The sequence below is a fragment of the Mugil cephalus genome, chromosome 1, assembly GCF_022458985.1.
Source record: "Mugil cephalus isolate CIBA_MC_2020 chromosome 1, CIBA_Mcephalus_1.1, whole genome shotgun sequence".
Taxonomy (NCBI): Eukaryota; Metazoa; Chordata; class Actinopteri; order Mugiliformes; family Mugilidae; genus Mugil; species Mugil cephalus.
Genome location: NC_061770.1, coordinates 54,281,966 through 54,305,306, shown reverse-complemented (window position 1 = coordinate 54,305,306; position 23,341 = coordinate 54,281,966). Strand labels below are relative to the sequence as shown.

The following is a 23,341-nucleotide window of genomic DNA, read 5'->3' as shown; positions in this document are numbered from 1 at the left end:
ACTTTTCACCCTCCTCTTTCTTCTCTGCATCATAATCTGGACATTTATCAGTGGGGGCAACACTTCTGTGTGATAGTCTCTGCTGGAGGAATGTCAAGCTGTGAACTCACAGGTGAGAGGGTTGTGCATTAAAACATTTCAACCCATTAGTTATTTTATAGTATGGTTTGACATAATGTAGCCCTGTGATAGACTGGAGACCTGTCCAGGGTGTCCTCCACCTCTCACCTGATGACAGCTGGGACAGGCTCCAGCAACCCCTGTGACCCTAGTGAGGATGAGTGGTAGTAGAAGATGAGATGAGTTTGTCCTCTCTGTGTCTCCATCATGGCTGAGTCCTGGAGCCTCAGTAACTCTGAGCTGTGAGGTTGAACATCCATGTGCAGGATGGAGGTTTTACTGGTATAAAGCTGCTCCAGATGACTGTTTTAGGGCCCAAGGGAGACCGACACAATATTAGGAAGGTGGTCATGATGTTATGCTCATCCTGCCAGCAGGGGGTGCTGTTGTCCCAGGTGCTGTAAGTATCACCAAGGAGAATTGACTGGCACTCGGTTTCTAAGAACTTTTTTTTGTTTTCCAGCTGCCGGTCTCTCTACCTTTATTCTGCTCTCCAACTATGACTGTGCTGTACTGTCTGTGTGATTGTCATGTTCCTGGATTCAACAATCCTACTGTGTCATTAACCTTTATGACTTGTACATCTTTTTACCCTCATGTTTAGTCCTTCTTTGGGGGTCTAGGGAATTGTGATAAATTGTCCTGCATTTAATTTTCATTTTTGATTAGTGGGTTATTTTTAAGTTCAGTACAATTCAATTAGATTTTATTTATGTCGTGTCAATAACAATACAAACCGTCTCAAGATGCCTTACAAAGCCTGGCCTAAAACCCCCAGAGCATCTATGAAGCAACTTTGAACAGAGCCCAGCTCGTATAGAGGAACCCACCTGACTAAGGCCAACCAGGTAGAGACAGAAAAAGAGAAGAGAGCAGCAGCAGGAACGACATAAACACACATCTGTCATAGATACAAACATCGGACGAAAGCGCACACGTAAAAAGATACACAGCTATTAACATGCTATACAGGAGTAGCACACAACTGCATGAGTAGTAACAGAGACAAAAAGTCATTAGAGGACAGAAAATAAATTAGAGGATGGGAGCTTGGTGCAAGAGGATAGGTGCTCAGAGCATCATCCCCCATCATCCTTGGCCTATAGCAGCATCACTAAGGGATGGAGTCACCTGAGCAGCACTAACTATGAGCTAAGTAGCTGCCTGGTTTTTTGTTTTGTCTGTGCCCACCCTGAAGATACTTTGTGTTTAAGATAAATCATTCTCTTTCTCACTGCAGGGAAAAGGGGCAGTCATCTGTTTATGTAACCTTCAACTTTCCCTCATGGAGCACTCTGTAGCATATCCACACAAAAAACACACCACGTATGAAACATGTCAAATCTGAACAGACTTTTCAAACTTTAACTCCTGTGACCTGCTGCTCAAGATGTGACTGGGAGTCCATCTGTGATCACAATATGTCCCTATGCCCTGATTCAGAGTTTGTCTTTGATTAAAACCACATTAAACTGTAAGAAGACCATCTCATAAACACAATGAAAACACTACAGACATGTTACTACAGGACAAAAAAATTAAAAATTAAAAAGTTTATTGATGCATAACATTGTTAGAAAAGGCCAAGCTTTTTACAATATACTTAATCAGTTCAGGGAAACATAAAATACTTGTTATACTATCAGTTCTTCTCAACATAGTTAGCTTCTTTAAGTGGACATGTAACAGAATGATGTTTGATGACAGAACATGAAGAAGTGAAAAAGATGCTGATATTAAAGCCACACGATCACTACATTCATACAAACTGAAGCTTTTTATAAAATACATCTGCACTAAAAGCAGCACATTCAGCTGGTTTATGTCTTTAAATATCTGCTATTCATGTGAGTAGCTTCACTTTTATGATCTATTCAGATGGTTTTGTTGATACAGATCTTTATTGACCTGAAAGGAAATAGACAAAAATAAATATCCAAGTCACAACTGCTAACTTCTGCTTAAATCCTAGATGTCAAACATGTTTGATGTCATTCAGGTTTAATGTGAGCAGTTCAGAAATCTTAAAATTACATGTGTGAACCTTCATGTTACCAGATAATCTGATGGTTTATCCTCTATTTACCAGGAGGGTGGAATCCAGGAACAAATCAGACCAAAACTCCTGTAGTCTGAGCACAACAGAGATCTATTCTTAGAAATCAATGTTATATTTACCATGAGATGTTCCTGGTTTGATTTCAGAATAAAATGTTTCTTCAGCTGCTGCAGGAGCTGATTGTCCTGTGAACAAAGAGAGAGATTGTTTCAGTCACTTAAAACTAAAAAATACATCCAGTTTCTTCACTAAAATGTAAAAGAATCCTACTGTACTAAGAGAAATACAAGACAACGTGTAACAAACGACAATAATATCTACATTAGGCTCCAGTGAGCCACATCACATAAAGATCATCCTGTTCCAACAATCACTGCTGCAGGTGGACGTAGACTTGACTCACCTTTGTCTCTCTTGGCTTTACCTTTCTTATGGAAGAGAACCTGTTCATACATCAGACCGTCATCTGAAACCAAAGCCACACTTGAGGTTTCAACTGTACAACACAGAAGAAGGATCTTTGTCTAGACAGGACTGTTGTAAATGAATCAAACCTGGAGATGATCCAGTCTTCACAGCAGAGTAAACACAGCTCTCCTCTGGTTTTCTGCTTCTTCTCTGTTAAAGGATCAGATGATATTATCTGTTATTTAGATGCTACTGGTCTATAAAAGGGTCTCAGCTGCTGTTTGTTCTACATCTTGTATGTGGTTGTTTCCACATAAAACACTCACCCTTCTTAGTGATGTTTTTAAGCTCAATCAAAGAATATGTGACATCCCTGGATTTATCTGAAATATAGTGACATGTTTGAACTTCAGTCATTTACAGAAAATCTTCTCATTCTAGTGTAGTACTCATTTGAGGATGTTAGGTCTTCATTGTTCTGTCTTTGCTCATTCATGTTGAGGTATTAAAATAAACAGTTTTATATTTTGTCATACTTATATTTTGAAGAGGTCAAACCTCATCAGCACCAACCTAAGAGCATTGTTCCTGACAGATCTCAGCTTAATCATATTCTTAGGATGTCGGGTGAACGACACAGATTGTCTCTTGAAAAACACTAATGGTTAAAAGCACATAATCCTACAGGCTCCACTTCTTTACTTTCCTCACTACTGAACATACTGTACCATTTTCAATGTCTTCGGGGCCTTTGATTGATTCATAGACACAAGCATCACCTACAGAGTCAAATGAAGCCACGGTTGGATTTAATGTCATTATGTGAGTTGTGTAACGGTTCAGATCAGATCACAAGAAAAAGTGAACTGTCATTAAAGATTAGTCAGAAACTAAAGTCAGGATTAAGTCTGACCGTGGAGAGGAGAAGGATGTTCACTCTGTTGACCTTCATCCTGGTTGATTATGTGATCTGTAGCAGAGCTCTGATTTGTGCTCTGAGACCTGGTGAAACCAAAACATTTGAATCCAGTAGATTTAATCAGAATCTCTGAAAGTAATTCTAGTACGTTGAAGATGAGACAGAGGAGAGTTGTACCAACCTGACAAAGCAGGAATCTGTGAAAAGAGACATGATTTTAAACTAATTGTTCTCTTGCTTTCACAGTCCTCATAGAGTAATCAGAATACATCAGTGACTTTGATCATTAGACTATAATCAATCTAATATCAGGAGGAAATGTTCTCACCCTTTGACTGTTTGTAGAGACACAACAGCAGCAGAAGAATAATCAGTGAAATTCCACAAACCAGTCCAACGATCAATGGAAGAAGAAATGAAGAGCTCTCAGACCTGGACACTGCTGGAAATAATAATGACATTCAGTGAAATGTAGCATGTAAAATATGTCATCAGCACAATTTACAAAGATCCCTTGTACTACCAATAATAACTGTAACGATTCCTCACATGTTACAGCCATCCAACTCTGTGGTGATTGTTTTCCTGAGGACTGACACTTGTAGAAGCCTTCATCTGACTTTGACACTGCAGAGATGTTCAGCTCCTCTCTGGTATCATGTTGGATGAGTTTGTCATTGTGATAGAAAAACACAGTAGAAAGAACATTTTGTGTCTTCAACTTGCAGCCAAGAGAAACAGAATCTCCCTCAGTGACAGGATGGACAGGGCTCACCAGGATGATACCATCAGCTGGAAAACAGTCAAACAACATGACATTTAATGTAGAGATCAGCAGATTCAGGGTGATGACAGTAACATGTGATTAATACTCACTCTGCCCAGTGATGTTGACTGCGTTGCTGAAAGCTGATCCAGACTCACACCAGTACACTGCATTACTGTCCCCTAACCTATTAACATTACATGTTGATCCAGTCATTGTCCCCCAGGTAGAACAGTGTGACAGGACGCCATCATCAGTAAAACCTCCTCACTCTCCACTCAGTAGAGTTTCCCTCACAGCTCAGAGAGACAGAGTCAGAGGTGAAGTGCTGCACTCTGTCAGGATTCACTGTGAGAGACGCTGATGAATGGAAATCTGGAAAATCAACCAAGATGAAGAGTCACACCTCATGAAATCTACTGTACAATAATATACACAATAAAATAGAAATGATATTTAACAGCTTTAAAAATAAATGTTGAGTTACATGAAGTAATGAAATACATCTTAAACTATTTCATCCACACTGGAAACATAAATGTTAACATCTATTTAACATGTGAGACAGTCTTTAGTTTTTTAAGACATGTTTTACTGGAAGCAGACTAAACCCTGGGTTAATAGAAAGATAAAGAAAGTCATGAACATAGAAACTGACCTCCAGACCAGACAAACTGAGGTGGACTGTAATCAGTGTAAAACACTGGCTCTCCTCTTCCAGCTCTACACACATATCCTGCTGTGTGTGTCTGTCCATCAATGATGTAGGAATCTTGTTCAGTTCCACTGATGCTACCAGGAAGCAGCTCATAGTTGGAATATTGGTACTTGTGTGATAGATCAGGAACAGCTTTATACCAGTAAAACCTCCATCCTGCAGATGGATGCTCAACCTCACAGCTCAGAGTTACTGAGGCTCCAGGACTCAGCCATGATGGAGACACAGAGAGGACAGGTTGTTTACCTGTTGATAGAGGTTTTATCAGAATGAAAACATGTTACTATGTACTGATGGTAGATTACATTCAACATGTGTGTCTTGTGAAGTTGGTGTTATTTATCTTAATATGATTGTCTGTGATCTCTTAATAAAATATATATGATATAAATATGAAGTTACAGTTAAATACGTGATGACTGGTGAACTATGATGAGACTTACTGATGAATACAGTCAATGTGAAGGAATCACTCCACTCTGTTGAAGACTGTTGTTCACTTTTCATTCTACCTTTACACTTGTAGTCTCCAGTGTGGAGTGAAGAATCAGATTTAATCCTGAACTCATTTAGATTTGGAGGTTTGTATGAACTGGTAGATCTCCATTCATACTCACCACTCAGTGTCTCCTCCATGGATCTCACATCTGAGAGTAATCTCCTCTCCTCTGTAGATCTGAGGCCAGTTGGGTTGGACAGTCACAGTCACCTTGTTTGGAACTGTTCATGTTCAAGATTCATTAATAAAGACACAAAATTCAACATCAAACAGAATGACTTGATGTATCCATAGATAGACATTGGATGTCTGCATTTTTTGGTTCCTCCTTTTTTCAAAACTCACCATTTCCATTGATCCTGACTGAATCACTGTACTCTGTGTAGTAAACTGGGTCTCCTCTTCCTCCTCTGCACCAGTACAGTCCTTCCTGTGAGACTCTCATTTGTCCATTTGAATAGAAACCAGCATGTTGTGTGGTCAGAGGTTCAGAGGACTTCTCATCTCTGTACCAGTAGTATTTCCATCCAGATGATGGCGTCACTGAGCAGGTCAGAGTCACACTGCCTCCTACTGGAATATCTCTGGTGTCAGCACTCAGTCTGGCCTTTGGTTTAGTTGCTGTTGAGTTTAGAAAAAAGTAATGATTGTCACTGTGTCTAACTCGTTTAAATCACAATTAATTATAGAAAATTATGTAAATTCCAAATCTCCAGTCAATGGTTTATGTGATTTTTTTGTTAATTTTTGACAGTTAAATGTGTGTTTTGACAAATAAAATTGTAATTGTAATAATTTTGATATTTATTTTAACAAAAGTGATGTTGTCATCCTTATACTGACTGACCATTCATTCTACAGACTGACTGTCGTCAGGCCAAACTATTTATCAGCTACTGACAATCAAGTTAAACTCATGATCAAACTGACGACATGAGACACTTCTCACATACCTCTATTAGAAAATCAGAATGCACAACAGCAAACATGACTTACCAGATACTGACAGTGCGATGGCTTCACTCCACTCTGTGGAAGAATATGAATCATCTCTTAGTCTACTCCTACACATGTAGTCTCCACTGCTGGACTCAGAAGCAGTGAAAGTCCAGTATTTATTGTTTGTCCAGTGTGTAGATGACCTGGGTGTTCTCCAGTCATATATCCACTCAGTGTCTTCACCTCCCTGGACCTCACATGTCAGAGTGATCTCCTCACCTCTGAATATCTGAGGCCAGTTGTGTTGTCGTGTTACAACAGGTTTGTTGGAAACTGTTTCCACCAGATATGAACAGTTGGGACACAAATAGAAACATGAAATCAATAGAGAAAACTCAACATTGTAGGTTTCATCATTAATTTTAATGAAAATGATGAAATCATGAATATTTCAAACTGAATAACTGAACTCACAGGTTATCTTAATGGTGACTGGATCACTGTGATCAGTGTAGTAAACTGGTTCTCCTCTTCCTCCTCTGCACCGGTAGATTCCTCCTTGTGATACACTGATAACTCTGTTTTCTCCATCATTTGTTTTGACTTGAACTTCAGAGGTGTCTGTGCTACGTGGGAACCACTCATATTTCCATCCAGCAGAGGGCTCCACAGAGCAGGTCAGGGTAACACTGCCTCCTACTGGAATATCTCTGGTGTCAGCACTCAGTCTGGCCTTTGGTTTAGTTGCTGTTGAGTTCAGGATAAATATTTATTAATTGCCCATCAACATTTCACAGCATAATCCAAAAAGGGGTTGAATAAAGGCAACTCGACTTCACCTATTATAAGAACCAGTTGGGATATCCACATGTTTTGAGGGTACACCGAGCACAGACTGTACCAACAAGACAGGATGGAAAGGAAAAGGAGGGGCAACACATCAAACACACCCTCAAAACATGTGGATATCCCAACTGGACCTTTTTTAATGGCTCAAAAAGATATCGCAGGAAGGACAGGGAAGAGGAGCACAGCAGAAGGAAGAACATGGTCATCCCCTACGTGGCTGGTGTATCAGAGAAGTTTCTGAAAACACTGCATCTCAGTTTATTTCAGACCAGACAAAAACAGAGTAATATAGTGAATGCTGTTCAGTGCAGTGAGGAATGTACAGACTTGTACATTGTGGAAACTAAACAACCCATCCACAAACGCATGGCTCAACACAGGAGAGCCAGCTCATCAGGGAGCATCTCAGCAGTCCACCTCCACCTGAAGGACAAAGGACACTCCTTTGAGGATAACAACGTCGAAGTCCTGGCCAGAGAGGACAGATGGTTTGAGAGAGGAGTAAAGGAAGCCATCTATGTCAAAGTGGAGAAACCTTCTCTAAACAGAGGAGGTGGACTGAGATTTAATTTACCATCTATTTATAATTCAGTTTTGACTTTTGTCCCCAAGAAGTTTCAACTACATTCAAACCTTGAGACTGGAGGCTCCCACCAACAATAGCCTCGTTAGAGCTCCATTCATAGGGTAAGTAGCCTAGGCACACAATCCCCCTCTCACAACAAGTAAGTACCAGCCATTATGGAAATAGTGACCCCAGGTTCTGGTCAAGCAGGTTTCTGGTGGGTGTTACCCACAGAGTTTTCCTATTTAACAGAACTAAAGAAGCTACTCGGATGAGTGGAGAAACGTCTCCAAGAAATTCTACAAGTCCAGTTGCCTTTATTCAAGGCCTTTTTGGATTATCATGACCTAGATGACTGAGAACCTTCACAGACATGTCACAGGATAGTTGAGGAACACTCTGTCATAACCTCTGCTGACCCTCACATAGGAAGCTGCTGTTGTCATCAGTCTCTTTACTCTCTGGTCTGACTCCTCTTCAGTTTACAACTGACACATAAGAAGGAATCAGACCAAGCTCCATCAGAATAGCTTCATCTATTTACTGTGACCACAACACAGTAGAGTGTCTCAGTTGTGTTGATGCTGGTGTCATTCACTTCCATCCATCTTCTCTCCTCCTCCACTACAGAACCATCTCTTTCATTTTCACCACTGCTCCTGTTTAACTTCAGTTCTGTCTCAATTCTTCTCATTTATAACTTCACTCTTTTCCTGATTCATAATGTAGGTTTCTTCTCTCAAAACATCACAACATCTCCTCCCGAAGAACAAAGACTTGTCTCTAGGTTAAAGTTCAGAAGAACCTCTGGTGGACTCAGTCACCATCAACTTTTTCAAACATATATACGGTTACATTTCCTGGTTTAAGTAATCAGTGTCCTCAGAAGTTAACTACATACTGTACTAGTATTGTTTTTAACAGGAGGATGAGATGAAGTTGAGCTGAAACATTCAATTTGCAGGACTACAGGCCTTTTAAAATGTTTCAAAACCTAAATGGAAAAGAAGCCAAACAGACCTGTAGGGACATGTTGTTCTTGTAACTGCTGGACTTCATTTCTCCACTTACTGCTATGTATTACAGTTTTTCTCAATTGCTAAAACACAATTTCTGAAACCTTGCTCCATTTTCTGAAGACATTAAACACAAAACCTCAGCTTCAACTATTTACAAAACAGTTTTTGTTCTTTCAAAATGAAACTTTCACCTGAGAACAGTTTTATCTGTGCTCAAAACCAAACACTGCTCTCAAATCGTAAACAAAGTGATCAAAATGATTTACACTATCAAGCAGTCAGTGAACAATACACCAATAAATAAAAAACACATTGATCAAAACATACAGTTCTCAGGGAGAAGAACATTTTTAATCTCAAAACAAATTCCAAATTTTTCTTTCATTGTCTTTTGATGAACGGAAAACATGTTCTATCATAGCAGCTCAAAACTGATCAGAAATTACTACTCTGCTTTGCTCTTTGCAGTTTTTGTTCTTCCTCCTCCTTGTAGCCCTATTTTTACACAACTGTACCCTGAATCTCACAAGCTTGTCCTTTGTTTCTGTGATACTCCTCAATTATTGTTGCTGGAATTTCATCAGATATTTCCACTCTTTGTCTTCCTCTTCCTCCTCCTCTTCCTCCTCTTGCCACCTCGCATACACACTCGTCCTCGTCCTCTCACATTGTTTCTTCTGTCCATTCTAAGACTTTCTCCTTCCCACCTTCAACAACCTGTTTGCTCTCTGACCTGGCTTATACTGGTTGTGTCACATGATTTGAAACAAGTGAAATCCGTTTTGACTGGTTGTGTTGAATCAATGACGTGTGTTCTCTGTTTGCATTTGATTGTTGCCACTTGTGTTTACCATTATGGACGACATGTGCATTAGAGTGCACAATGTGTTTTGAGAATGACATTGTGTTTAGAGTTCTGCTGAAAAGTCTAAGTGAGATCTGCAAATTGTGTTTTACCATGTGAAATGGTTTAAGGTATTGACAACAGACTGCACAATTAGCTCAATGAGTTCAGCCAATGGCTTTTAGTGTTTTAGGGAATTGAGAAAAACTAAAATAGTGTTGACAAGTAAAGACACAAAGCACATTTTAGCTTGATTCCATAAGCAGCACCTGAGGAGGAGCTCATTTGATTGTAACTCAGATTATATTCAACAATACTTCAAATCTGTACCTCTCATCACACATGATATTTTTTATAGAGTGTTAAACCCTGATCATAGTGTATGAGTCAATGAATTTGATTGTTAAGGTTAGAGGCAAAAAGAAGAAACACAGTGTTGACATTTAAATGTGTGTTTGAATATTTATGGTTAGGTAAATAACTAGACAGAATGAATTTATGTTTTTGTTTTTCTGAACGATTGAATGATACGGAAACATTGTTTCCCATTTGCCAGCTGAAAATAAGAGTGTCTGCCTTCAGACCAAACTCTTTATTAACTACTGACTATCAGGAGTAATCATATTTAACAAAACAAACAACAAACATGACTTACCAGATACTGACAGTGTGATGGCTTCACTCCACTCTGTTGAAGAATATGAGTCATCTCTGAGTCTACTCCTACACATGTAGTCTCCACTGCTGGACTCAGAAGCAGTGAAAGTCCAGTATTTATTGTCTGTCCAGTGTGAAGATGACCTGGGTGTTCTCCATTCATACTTCCACTCAGTGTCTTCACCTCCCTGGACCTCACATGTCAGAGTGATCTTCTCATCTCTGAATATCTGAGGCCAGTTGTGTTGTCGTGTTACAACAGCCTTGTTGGAAACTGTTTCCACCAGATATGAACAGTTGGGACACAAATAGAAATATGAAATCAAAGGAGAAAACTCAACATTGTAGGTCTCATCATAAATTCTAATGAAAATCATGAATATTTCGAACTAAATAACTGAACTCACAGGTTATCTTAATGACTGAATCACTGGGATAAGTGTAGTAAACTTGTTCTCCTCTTCCTCTTCTTCCTCTGCACTGGTAGATTCCTCCTTGTGATACACTGATAACTCTGTTTCCTCCATCATTCATGACTTGAAATTCAGAGGTGTCTGCGCTACGTCTCAACCACTTATATTTCCATCCAGCAGAGGGCTCCACAGAGCAGGTCAGGTTCACTCTGCCTCCTACTGGTATGGTTGTTGGTCCTGATGTCAGTGTGGCCCTGGGTCTATCTGATGTTATAAATAAAATGAGAAAATGTTTTGATATATGTTTAAATCTTCTGTCATATCAACCTGCCTCTTTCAGTAAAATACTTTTCTGAATTCTTCATTACTTTAAGGAACTTGACAAAAGGATGGATGCTTCAACAGACAATGCCACTATATTTATAATTAGTTTTAAATACTTTGAAGCAGCTGTGATTTATGTCCATTTCAACATGGTGGCAGAGCTACATGAAGTCATTTTATTTTAAATAGAGGTCCTGATCAAAGTCTCAAATTCAATGACATTCAAATAATATTTACTCTATAAAATTAACACACTTGAATAAGACAATAAACAATGAGATCTTACCAGATACAGTTAAAGTGACAGTTTTACTACACTTTGTCTGATTTGATCTCTTGTTGTAACCACAGCACCGATATCCACCACTGTCACCTGGAGACAGAGCATTAAATGTGTAGCGTTGATGTGTGTTGTAGGGACTAAATGCTCCACCATCCTTGTTGAATGTATAATCCCAGTCAGTGACTCCTCCTTCCTTCATGTCACATATGAAGGTAACAGACTCTCCAGTGAACAAAGGTGACCAGTAGGGGTCAGTAGTCAGCACAGCATCTACAACCAAACACAAATATTCTCCTCAACTTTACTCAGTTAACAACATAAAATAAACTGACTTCTATTTTACTCTACAATCTGTTTAGATACATAGATTAAAGTAATAAATATACTGACAAAACAATTGGGATGAATTACGTTCAGACTAATCTTGAATGAATGAAAATAATAAATAGAGAAACTGACCTTGAGCATGTCCACAGTAGAGGAGTGTATCCAACACTAAAATAAAAGTCAAAACATCAACAATAAAGAAATATTAAAAATAACTATTATCTGTCTGTGACTATTCAACAAAGTTGTTGGCTCCTGAACTACATCAGATCACCTGTCAAAACCCTGCCTACATGTATGAAGATAAATAGTTGGTACTCACAGGTCAACACAGCACACACAGAAAAGTGTGTCCCATCCTCACATCCAGCAAAGACACTCTGTTGTTGTACCTGAGAAATACTTCCTGTTTGAATCAAGAGAAACTTGGAACTGCAGTCTATGAAGAGAAACAGTGAACTGTGAGGACAAAAAGAAGATTCATGTCAGTATGAGATCACTGGGGTTCTGCTAATGTTTTATTTCTGTCCTGTTAGTCCATCCCACTTCCTTCTGTCTTCACTAAACCTCAAAGCACTACACTGGGTTTGACCCCAGAACACTGTGACACTTCCTGTCCTCCTACTGCAAATACAAACTCAGTTCACACTTGATACTATCAAACCTACAACCATACGAACTTAGGGTAAATATTTATTTGAACACTTTAGCTAAAATCACATTGTTGACTGTAAGTATATTTGTGTGTGTTATATTGTATATATCCAGTGCATCATGACTGTATTGAGTTGTACTGTGTTTGTTCTGAGTTCACGTACTGACAACGTGTCACTCTGCTTCAGACAAAGACTTCAACTTCATACCAGGAAGCAACAAACTGCAGCATCTGAAAAGGAAGAAAGAACCGTGAAAAAGAAGAAGTTTACACTTCACATCAATATGAGATCATCCTCACATCCAGCCCCCACAACATCTCAGACCACTGCTCTGGGTTTAACATGTTGACGCCTCCTGTCCAGCTACTGCTAATACAAACTATGTTAACTCTTGATGGTAAAGATGATGTAGAACTAGTCAAACTGTGAGGTTATAGACAATGAGTGTTGGAAGTGATATTCACATGTTGCTTTATATCATTTTATGTCTGACTCCTTGAAAAGATCATTTCTGATCAATAGTTATCAAGACTTTGTTGCACTATGCACATAGTCGTATGATGGGAGTGAGTAAATATCAAACAGTAACAATGAAGAATGTTGCATTAGAGAAATGTCTGCTTCAGAAAGTCAAGTAGTTTGTGCAGCAACAAAACTGTTTCTCTGCTGTGTGCTGAAAGCTGAAAGCATCAAACTAGTCATCTACTGAACAGCAGACGTTTAGTTTGAACCTCAGGCTGCATTTCCTCTTTTCAAGGTGTCTCAGATAGAAATGATGAGGTCATTGATTGTCAGTAGATAGAAAATAAACCTGTAGCAGAATGGACAGTTAGTAACTACATTCTTTATACTTATGGAGACATGGCACTTAGATCAGACACAAATGATTCTGTGTCATATATTAGGTATGTTTATTAATGTTACCATGACAACAAAACAAAATATGAACATGAAATATGAACCTGTGTATTCTTTGAACAGCTTAGTACTGAATGTACAATAACAAGGTGTGTTTATTTATGGCACTAGGCCCAGTTTGATCTAAACTAGAATTTTAGACTATATATACAGTAGTAGGGGGTCCCTGCTCCATCTTTCTAAACAGTTTGTGGTCCCATCCTGACCACATTTTACACAGGGACCATAGAGAGCATCCTGAGCAGCTGCATCACTGTCTGGTTTGGGAAACTGCACAAGATGCTGCAGCAGATAGTGAGGACAGAGAAGATCATCAGAGTCTCACAACCCTTCATCAGCAACATTTACACCACACACTACATCCACAAATCCACCAGCATCATGGATGAGCCCACACACCCCTCACACACTCTTCTCCCTCCTTCCATCTGGGAAAGGTACCAGAGCATTCAGGCCCCCCACAACCAGACTGTGGAACAGTTTCCTTCCTCAAACCATCAGACTCTTGAACTGACGGAGACTGGACACAACACAAACACATAAACACACTCACCCACAACCACAATAATATCACAACTATACTCATAACCTGTCAGTCCTTTGCACACATCTTTGCATCCCTTGCACACATGATGCTGCTAATCAGTCAAATGTTTCCAACCATCCTAACTCATACTCTGTTAGTCTGATTATCAGTCTGTGCTGCTCTCTGTTCTGTGTAATGTCTTTTTATAGCTGCATTGTCTCCCAAGTGTTTTGTGCTGTTTGTGTTGTAGTGTTTTTGTCTTGTTCTTGCAGTGTTGACACTGTTTTCTGCACAAGCTTGCACACATCCTCTTTACGTTCAGTCCATTGTATTGTACTTAGTCCTATGTCTTCAAGTAGCTCCATGGTCCTGGAGGAACGTCCTCTCATCCTCTCATATTTGCTTTAAATGACAATAAAAACCTCTTTGACCTTTGAAATACAAGCATTTTGTTTGAAGAGAAACTTTAAATTGTAGCCTATGAAAAGAAAGAGTGAACTATGTGGGGATTTACTGCTGAATCATTTTCTGTTTGATTAGTCCCACTTCCTTTGCTGCATTAAGAAGAAGACTCACACCACTGCATTGGGTTAAACCAGCTTCTTGTCCACTCTGAACTCACAACTATTTTACACATGATATGAAGTGAGAAGTCACCTCATGTCACTCTAGCTGGACATGTGTAGATTTTGGAGTGACTTCTTAGACAACACTCAAAGTGATGTACTTACACAATAATCCCAGCACATGAAGCAAAGTGTGTCCCATCCTCACATCCAGCACTGACAAAAGTGTCCTACTCCGTTTTAGAGAAAGATTTCTGAGATCGTCCTCACATCCAGTCCTCACAACGTGTCACTCTGCTCTGTACCAAGATAGTCTCTGTCTACTTCCTTCTTTTTTCAACAAACCTCACACCTCTGCAGAGGGTTTAACATGTTGTCACCTCCGATCCAGCCACAGCAAATACAAACTGAGTTAACCCTTGGTGGTAAAGAAAACATGAAAACTAGTTAAAGTGTGATGGAGAAGGCAGTAAGCATTGTAACTTATATTTGCATGTAACTTTATGTTATGTCATTCTATGTTGTCTGTTCATGTGATTAAATTAGACCCACTACACCCACTCTGTCTGTTTAGCCTTTGTGTGTATATGCAGCTATGCACAACGTTACACTATCCAGTTAATAACTACATGTTTAGTAACAATTAGGGATTTTAGATTAAGGTATTAAAATACTAATAAAAGACTTAAGTCTAGACTGTCCTCTTTCTAGTGTGTTGAAAGACACAAGACAAGTCATCTACTGAATGACAGACATTTAGTTTGAACCCCAGGCTGCATTTCCTCTTTTCAAGGTGTCTCAAATAGAAATGATGAGGGCATTGATTGTCAGTAGATAGAAATAAACCTGTAGCAGAATGGACAGTTAGTAACTACATTCTTTATACTCATGGAGACACCTACAGATCAGAAAACAATGTGCTCTAACAAAAGTCTTCCAGTCTTCAGCTCAGCTTGTTGCTGCTGACCGCGGCCCGCCGATAGGGGACCTTCATTAAATTAAGGAATAATTAAAAATAAATAAATAATTAAAATAGGCCCATTTGTGGAGAGAATATGCAACATTTAAATAAAAGCTTTTTATTTGTTTTCTTCCTAATGTCCTTGAAATTCTATTCTTCCTTCATACGTTCTATTTTTATGCTTATAGTGTTGTTCTTTATTTTTGTGTACCATTGAGCAAAGTGACCGGAGTCAAATTCCTTGTATGTGTTCACATACCTGGCCAATAAAGCTGATTCTGATTCTGAAATAGTGGTCAAGAACCCCCCCACCCCCGACACAACAATGGTTTGGCCACTGATCAAAATTTGATGTTGTCATTTGATTTGAAGTTCAGGACGCTCAAAATGTCCGGTCAGCACAAGTCCGGTGCTCAGAAAAGAAAGGAAAAGAGAAGAAGGAGGAGTGAGATCCAGCTGCAGTCAGGTGTCAGAGAGAGTGATGCGGGAGGGGCCCGCTGCCCCGCGGAGGGACAGAGTCAGGCTACCGATGAGAGAGACGAGAGAGAGACAGAGAGTCACAGTGGAGCGGGAGAGTCCCGCTGCCCCGTCGGAGAGTCTGAGCAGGATGGATCAGAGACTGATGATGATCACACACGTAATTCCAGCCATCCTGCATTAAGGCCAACTAAAATGACGGACTCTGACAGAGTGAACATCGTACATGTGATGGCAAAACCAACGCCTTTTTCACAGAGGGCAAAGGAATTGCCAGCAGATGCAGAGGGCAGGGAATTCCCAAACTATCTGACATATTCCACGTCCCACAATGCAAGAGAAAAAATCGATAGAGACTGGATAGTATATAGCAACTCAAAAAAGGCCTTATTTTGCCCACCATGCTTGTTGTTCTCCTCTGAAGTAGAGAAAAGGTCAATTAGTGCACTAAATTCCACAGATGGGATGAAAATATCCAATATAAAATACAGAAAGCTTTATGAGAGATTTCCAGAACATGAAAGAGACCGTTCACACAAACATTGTTACTGGAAATGGAAAGAACCTACAACATTCTGTCCTACAGACGTCTGGAACTGACAGCCAACAACTAAAATTGATGGAGACAGAAATTGAAAAAAACAAAAACAAAGCACTACTGAAGGTTTCTGCTGGATGTAACACTGTACTTAGCCTTCAGGAATCTGCCATTCAGGGCAGCACAAATACACTAGATGAGCTAGACAATGCACATTTTCTTGGCTTAATTGAGCTGTTGGCAAAGTATGACAATATCCTAAATGACCATTTACCAAACATTAGAGAGCACCGGCAACAGGGAAAGAGACTCCAAGCTCATTACCTTTCACCTGACAGCCAAAACCAATTCATTGAACTTTGTGCTCAGCGTGTCCTAAACACTATTTTGAAGCAAAGGCAAGAAATGACATTCTATTCCATAATGTGTGATGCAACCCCAGATGTGTCAAACTTGGAGCAAAATGTACTGTTGCTGAGGTATGTCAGTCAAACTTCCACTGAGGGTGGGTGGGAAATAAATGAACGTTTCCCTTGAATTTAAGGACTTTTAAAAAAGACAGGAGAGGAAATCACCCTGTCACCCAGCCCTGTGACTGATTCCTTTCAACCTTTCAATTCCGGTGTGTCTCAAGCTGCCTCAGTAGCATGCCAGCCAAAATCCTTTCATGCCTCTCTGCCTGCTCCTTCCCTGGCCTGCAGTCACCCTTGGCCAGATAACGTGTTGGGGGTTCACACATGCCTGCTTCCTCGTCCTACTTCCTCCTGCAGTCTCTGATGCAGCTCCTGCTGCCACTGACCCTGACCCTGGTGTTCAACAGATCGTGGCTATGCTATGTTTGACAAAGTTCTGTCCCCGTGCAACGCTTCCCTTGCGACCAGTCAAAGTCCAGGGAACCGTCAGCCAGTCCACCGTCAAGCTGGCCGGCCCCGCCACCAGCAGGGTTCTGAGCCCACTACATGCAGAGTTTGTGGTTCCAGGGACCACTCAACCCATGCACACTGTAGACTCTATAGATTGTGCCTCAAACTGTTTCAGTCCCGGTCATATAAGACATGAGTGTCCGTAGGCTTCCTGTTCCTCAGCCCCTGCCACCCCCTTCTCCCTCCAATGCTGATTTAAACTAGCCCGCCCATGTAGTGAGAGGGTAACATAGGCACTACTGGTGAAACCCTCAGTGAAGAACAGGATTTGCAGTCAACCTATGTGAACAGCTGTGATAATCTTCCTGATGACAAAACAGTGATTGTTGTTGGTTCACAGAGAGTAGCAGGAGCTAATGACCTGTTTTATGTTCCAGTATCCATTGGGGGCCAGTCTACATTGAAAGGGATGTTTGATTCAGGGAGCATGTCTGCACGCTCAGTGTGGAGGCGGAGTCCAAGCTTAAAGCTGCTGGCGTTTTTCCCGAGTCCTCAGCCTGTGCCCGGAGGGTAGTCCTTGTTGGCTGTGGTGGCCTTACGACACAACCCAGATGTATCTATACCTAAAGCATTGAAATTTATGGATCCAAATTCATTGTACCGACTTTCCTTGTTCCGGGGAAGAGAGATGAGCTTATCATTGGAAGCAATGTTATCAGGCCATGTTTACAGGGGATGAAGTCTGATGAGAAATATTGGGAACTCATCTTTTCCAACACTTCTGACCCGAGTGTAAGCAGTTTCTCCAGCTATCAGTGCATAACCCGTTGGTCTGGTCCTGACCTACCTGACAAGGTTGGCACTGTTAGGCTACGTCAGGCTGTCACCTTGCACCACAGCAGGAGAAATCTGGTGTGGGGGAAGCTGCCAAGTAGTTCTCCTGTGTCACCTGGGAGCACTATCATCGTAGAGCCTACCTCTTCCCGTTCCGCCCCCAAAAACAATCATTGTTGGACGGGTAATGGCCCCCTTTGTGGGGAGATCGCTGGGTCCCTATGAATATCCTCAACCCAACTAAGAGCCCGGTGACACTGCGCCGCAATGCAATAGTGGCAGATGTCTTTCCTTGTGTTGCTGTGGAGGATCTTCCATCTCTCGGGGTTTGTGAGCAGGCCACAAGCTGATCAGGCAGCTGACCCTATCCCCAACTCGGATCCCTCCCTCTGCCCCCTCTCAACGGCTTAAGGACTGTGGATTGACAGATATCAACCTTGAAGGCTGTGAGGTGTCCGATGACTGGAAACAGCGGCTGGCTGATCTGTGATCACCTATCGGGATGTCTTTTTCCAAGGACAAACTGGACTGTGGGGAGGCAAAGGAGTTTGTCCATCGTATTCACCTTACTGATGATCGCCCCTTCCGGTTACCTATCGACGTGTTCCCTCCAGCTCACTACCATAAACTAAGAGAGGTGCTGTCTGAGATGGAGTTGAAAGGTATCATCAGTAAGTCATCAGTGAATATGCTTCGCCGCTGGTCCTGGTCTGGAAGAAGTCAGGAGACCTGAGGATCTGCACTGACTTTCGCAGGCTTAATGCCTGACTATGACTGTCAAGGATGCCCAACCCGCCCCCACCAAGCCGACTGCCTTGCCGCCCTTGTGGAAACGCCTTTTTCAGCACCATGGACTCACATCTGGGTTCTATAACACCCCCCTCCATGAGTCTGACAGGTGGTACACGGCCTTACCCAACACCCTTGGGCCTGTATGAGTACAACAGGCTTCCCCAAGGCCTGTGCAACAGTCCCGCACCTTTATGCGGATGATGATGAGTGTTTTCGGCGACTTGAACTTCTCCAGTCTCCTCTGTTATCTGGATGACCTACTTGTCTTTTTCTCCATCTGAAGAGGAACACCTGAAACGACTGAAAAACAGTCTTCTCAAAGTCTCAGAACCAACAACCTGAAGTTGGCACAGAAGAAGTGTCACTTTCTTTGAAAATCTGTGAGGTTTCTTGGCCACATGGTGGACAGCAGCGGTGTTGCAGTTTTACCCGGAGAAAGTGAAGGTCATCTCAGCTTCAGCAAGGGGGAACCCTCATGAATGAATGAACGCTGCAACTCCCGTCTCAATGAAGGTCAAATTTTTTTCCCTTGGCATGGTGGGTTTTATTATCCAAATTTCGTTCCTGGCTGCTCTTCCATCGCAAAGCCGCTCTACACCTTGACAGCAGGACAGAAGAGGAGAGCTAAAGGCTCTTTTGGTCGGCGGAGAGCTGGCACCTTCCGAGAACTGACTCCTCAGGATTGGACTCCTGCCTGTGAGAAAGCGTTTGAAGATCTGAAAAGCGCACCTCCTCAATAGTGTGGTGCTGGCACATCCAGACTTTGATAGGCCTTTCATCCTCTCCACCGATTGCTTCCCTTGATGGTCTGGGTGCTGTGCTGTCCCAGGTGCCCGGGTGGTGAGGAGAAAGCAAGACCCATCGCTTTTGCAAGCAAATTCTCTCAGTCCAGTCAAGCCAACTATCCCGCTCACAGGCTAGAGTTCTTGGCTCTTAAATGGGCAGTTTGTGATAAAATTTCAGCCACTGGCTCAAGGGCCACAAATTCACTGTCTGGGCAGACAACAATCCTCTCACGTACATCTTGACCAAGCTGAAGCTTGATGCCCTTGACAGCGTTGGGTCCCCTAAACTGGCTCCATATTCCTTCGAGATCAAACACATTCCCGGCAGATTGAATGTGGGTGGCGGATGCTCTCAGTAGGGACCCTTTGTGAGGCCTTTGAGGGAGCGGTTGCTTTTGTGAACCTTACTCGGGCTGCTGAACCAGGCCTCTAATGTCAATGATGGATCTGTGCAGGACACCTTCCGCCTCACCTGCCAGCCACAGTCACTGGGAGGTCCCTCTACCTTTTGCTGCAATTGATTGTTCCCTCTCTGAAGATGATGTCTCCTCTCTTCTTCCTCTCTGGATGAGTGGGACTCTCCTCCCCTAGCAGGTGCAACCTCTCTTGCTGACCACCTCACCACCTTGGAACCTCCTGGCCAGGACATGTTGCCTTCCCTGTCTCTCACTGACCTTCAGTTACACCAGCAACAGGACCCAGTCCATCTCAAGAGTTTTTCTCACTTTTGTCGACAGGAAAAAGCAGGCCCTCCAGACGTGAACGCTGCAATGAGAGTCAGCCAACTCTGAGATTCCTTAAGCAGTGGGATAAACTGACACTCCTGAACAACATCCTCTATAGAGTCACAAAGGACCCCTTGACCAAGCAGAAGAGGTTTCAGTTTTTTTTTACCTGAGACCTTAAAGGCAGATGCATTTTTCTGGTGTTCATGATCAGGCTGGGCATCAAGGTCAGCCCCGCACACTTTCTCTGGCTCGCCAGCGTTCTTCTGGTATGATATGGAGAAGGATGTCCGCAACATGTAAAGAGCTGCTACAGATGTTTTCCTCAGCAAGACTCCTGAGCCCTTCTGCAAGAGCCCCACTGGAGAGCATTAAACCTCCGCTACTTTTGGAACTTGTGTGTGTAGACTTTGGTCAGCTGAAGACAGTAACAACAAGTCTTTTGGATGTTCTTGTGATCACTGATCACTTCACAAAGCTGGCACTGCTTTTCCCTGTCAAGACCAGACTGCCAAGAGGGTAGCCAAGAAGCTGTGGGACAGCTTTTTCTGTATTTTATGGCTTCCCCCGGCGCCTCCATTCCGACCAGGGGGCAAACTTTGAAAGTGAGCTGATTGCTGAGCTCTTGAAGCTTTCAGGAGTTGACAAATCCCACACCTCGCCATATCATCCTATGGGTAATGGAGGTACAGAGAGATTTAACCGCACCCTAGGCAACATGTTAAGATCTCTGCCCCTTCGATCCAAACAGAAATGGCCACAGATGATCCAGACTATGACCTTCGTATACAACTGCACTGTTCATGAGACCACCGGGTTCGCACCTTTCTATCTGATGTTTGGGAGGGTCCCTAGACTGCCGGTTGACCTTCTCTTCAAGAACGTGCTACATGATGTGACTGTGTGTGACTACGATGCCTACGTGAAATCTCTTATGGAAGACCTGCATTGTGCCATGGAACTGGCTCAGAAGAACTGCACAGCTGAGCAGAGACATCAGTGTGACCAGTACAACAAACGGGTCAAAGGTCAGGCGCTGTCTCTCGGTGACCAGGTGCTGCTGGCAAACAAAGGTGTCAGGGGAAAATGTAAGCTTTCCGACAAGTGGGTGCCTGTTGTTTACACCGTGGTGGCCTCGAAACCTGCACTGCATATCTACAGGATCAGGGATCAGGAGGGAAATGAACGTGTTGTTCACTGGAACCTGCTGCTCAAGGTTAACTTCCTGCCCCTGGATGTAGCCTTGGATGGTAAAGCTGCTCCTGTGACCATGCCTGCCTCTAGCGTGACCAATGCCCCTCCTACATCTGCCAAGGCTGGGATGTCTGGATTGGAAACTGCAGCTGCAACAGGTGAGCCATCCATTGCTGGTTCCCTCTCAGGTGTTGACAACTGGGATGATGGCCGCACCGCCTCATGGGTCCGTGAGCAGTCCTCCATTGATGAGTCCCTTGATTCAGACTGGCCACCACTCCCCTCTGAGGTGCCCTCCCCTGCTTCTGATGCTCCTGTCACCGCTGTGGATTCCCCAACATCTGTCCCTCCTCCCCCACTGCAACCATCACCTGCCCCTTCCAATCTACCTCAGGCATCAGATGTAGATAGCCGACTTACCTCACGATTTGGCAGAGTCATTAGGCCAGTGTGTCGTTTGATTGAGTCCATGACACAACTTGAGTCCATTCTAGGGGTTGAGCCAAGCTCCCATGCTGTTATTCATGTGTGAGATTTATGAGTCAGAGTGACTTACTACATGTGTTCCTTTTTGGGGTGTGTTCTTAGGCCACTCTCTATGTCGTGGTAGTACTATGCTGCTGTGTAAAACTGTTTTTTTTCCCCCTCTTGTCTCATTTACACACATTGTTTGGCCTGAGTATGTGTGGTGTATAAGGCACCTCACGTTGTCTATTGAGTATTATGAGCTCTTGCTAGGCGCCAGGCAGATCTCTAATTCTCTTATCCTTTAGATAGGAAGCTCATTTTGCTGGTTCATTTGGTTATATTGTGTGTGTGTTTTCTCAATGGCCAGTGTGTTTGTAAATGTGGTTTGTTTTGCAACCCAGAATTTTGTGTAATTCTAGGAGGGTAAATGTAACAGGGTCAAATATACAGTACTGTACAGTATACAGTATTATAATTACACAAAATCTGTTTCACTTTAAATTGTTCTTACCTGACATGTTTGTCCTCCTAAGTTGTTATGTGGAACCTTTAAAACTGAGCTACTGTACCCCTACGTTTATTTTCAGGGGTTCCCCCCCCTATAAATGTGTCTCCCGCCTTTACCTCTCCCCTTTTCCTGTTGTGCTCTGGAGAGGTAAAGCGACACAGTAGTCACAGAGATTTATGTGTTTTAGCTATGTGCTAAAGCTATACTGTTAAAGTTCGCTCGCAAGCTTAAAGCTAACATATTTCTGTCCTTTAATGTGTGTAGGAGCTCATGTTGTTCGTGACTGATGGGAGGATTTTGTTTTCATTTATACTTTCGTCAGAGAATAAACGGAGACTGCCTCCTCCAAAGAAATCCTGGTCTGGGCCCATTAATCCTCATCACACAACGCAGAGGTAAAAACTAGCCGGTTACATAACCACACCCACCACATCTGTGTACCTTGCTTACACTGGATGAAAGCGCCATAAGGAAGGACTTTTAACGCACGCCGTTATTCCCATCACTGGTGGTTACTACAGTCTGATGAACCTTAGTCAAGAAGATAAAGCAATGAACAGCACCCTCTGTTGGCTGTCAGATGTAAACACAAGACAATCATAAAACCTGTATTAGGAGGTTAATATATGGGAAATGAGAATAATTATTATTCTTTTAGTGCAGTGAAAACGAAATACATCTGTACAGGATATTGTTGTGAACTGTTCTGACCCTCATTTAAGAGGGTTGCTTCTCTAGTCATTCATTGAGGAGGGAGTTTTACCCTTTCATAATGGATTCACTGCTGGTTCTGAAGTGACAGTGGAAGGTTTTTTGGCATG

General features: G+C 42.2%; 1 protein-coding gene and 1 long non-coding RNA gene across 2 annotated transcripts in view; both read right to left on the bottom strand.

The window, feature by feature from the left end:
* Nucleotides 1-1,660: 1,660 nt before the first annotated feature.
* LOC125023478 lies at nt 1,661-2,785 on the bottom strand. Its single transcript, XR_007114618.1, has 4 exons — nt 2,734-2,785; nt 2,583-2,645; nt 2,299-2,364; nt 1,661-2,028 (listed from the first exon to the last, which is right to left on the bottom strand). It is a non-coding gene; the product is annotated as an uncharacterized LOC125023478 (long non-coding RNA).
* Nucleotides 2,786-5,603: 2,818 nt separating this feature from the next.
* LOC125015424 (Fc receptor-like protein 5) overlaps nt 5,604-23,341 on the bottom strand; it is a 19,066-nt gene continuing 1,328 nt past the window's right edge. Inside the window, exons 2-9 of the mRNA XM_047597324.1 lie at nt 11,842-11,877; nt 11,386-11,652; nt 10,770-11,039; nt 10,361-10,636; nt 6,903-7,175; nt 6,486-6,761; nt 5,835-6,110; nt 5,604-5,710 (exon numbers count right to left, since the gene is read on the bottom strand). Of these exons, the coding sequence (XP_047453280.1) occupies nt 5,604-5,710; nt 5,835-6,110; nt 6,486-6,761; nt 6,903-7,175; nt 10,361-10,636; nt 10,770-11,039; nt 11,386-11,652; nt 11,842-11,877 (1,781 nt within the window). The remainder of the gene's footprint in view (nt 5,711-5,834; nt 6,111-6,485; nt 6,762-6,902; nt 7,176-10,360; nt 10,637-10,769; nt 11,040-11,385; nt 11,653-11,841; nt 11,878-23,341) is intronic.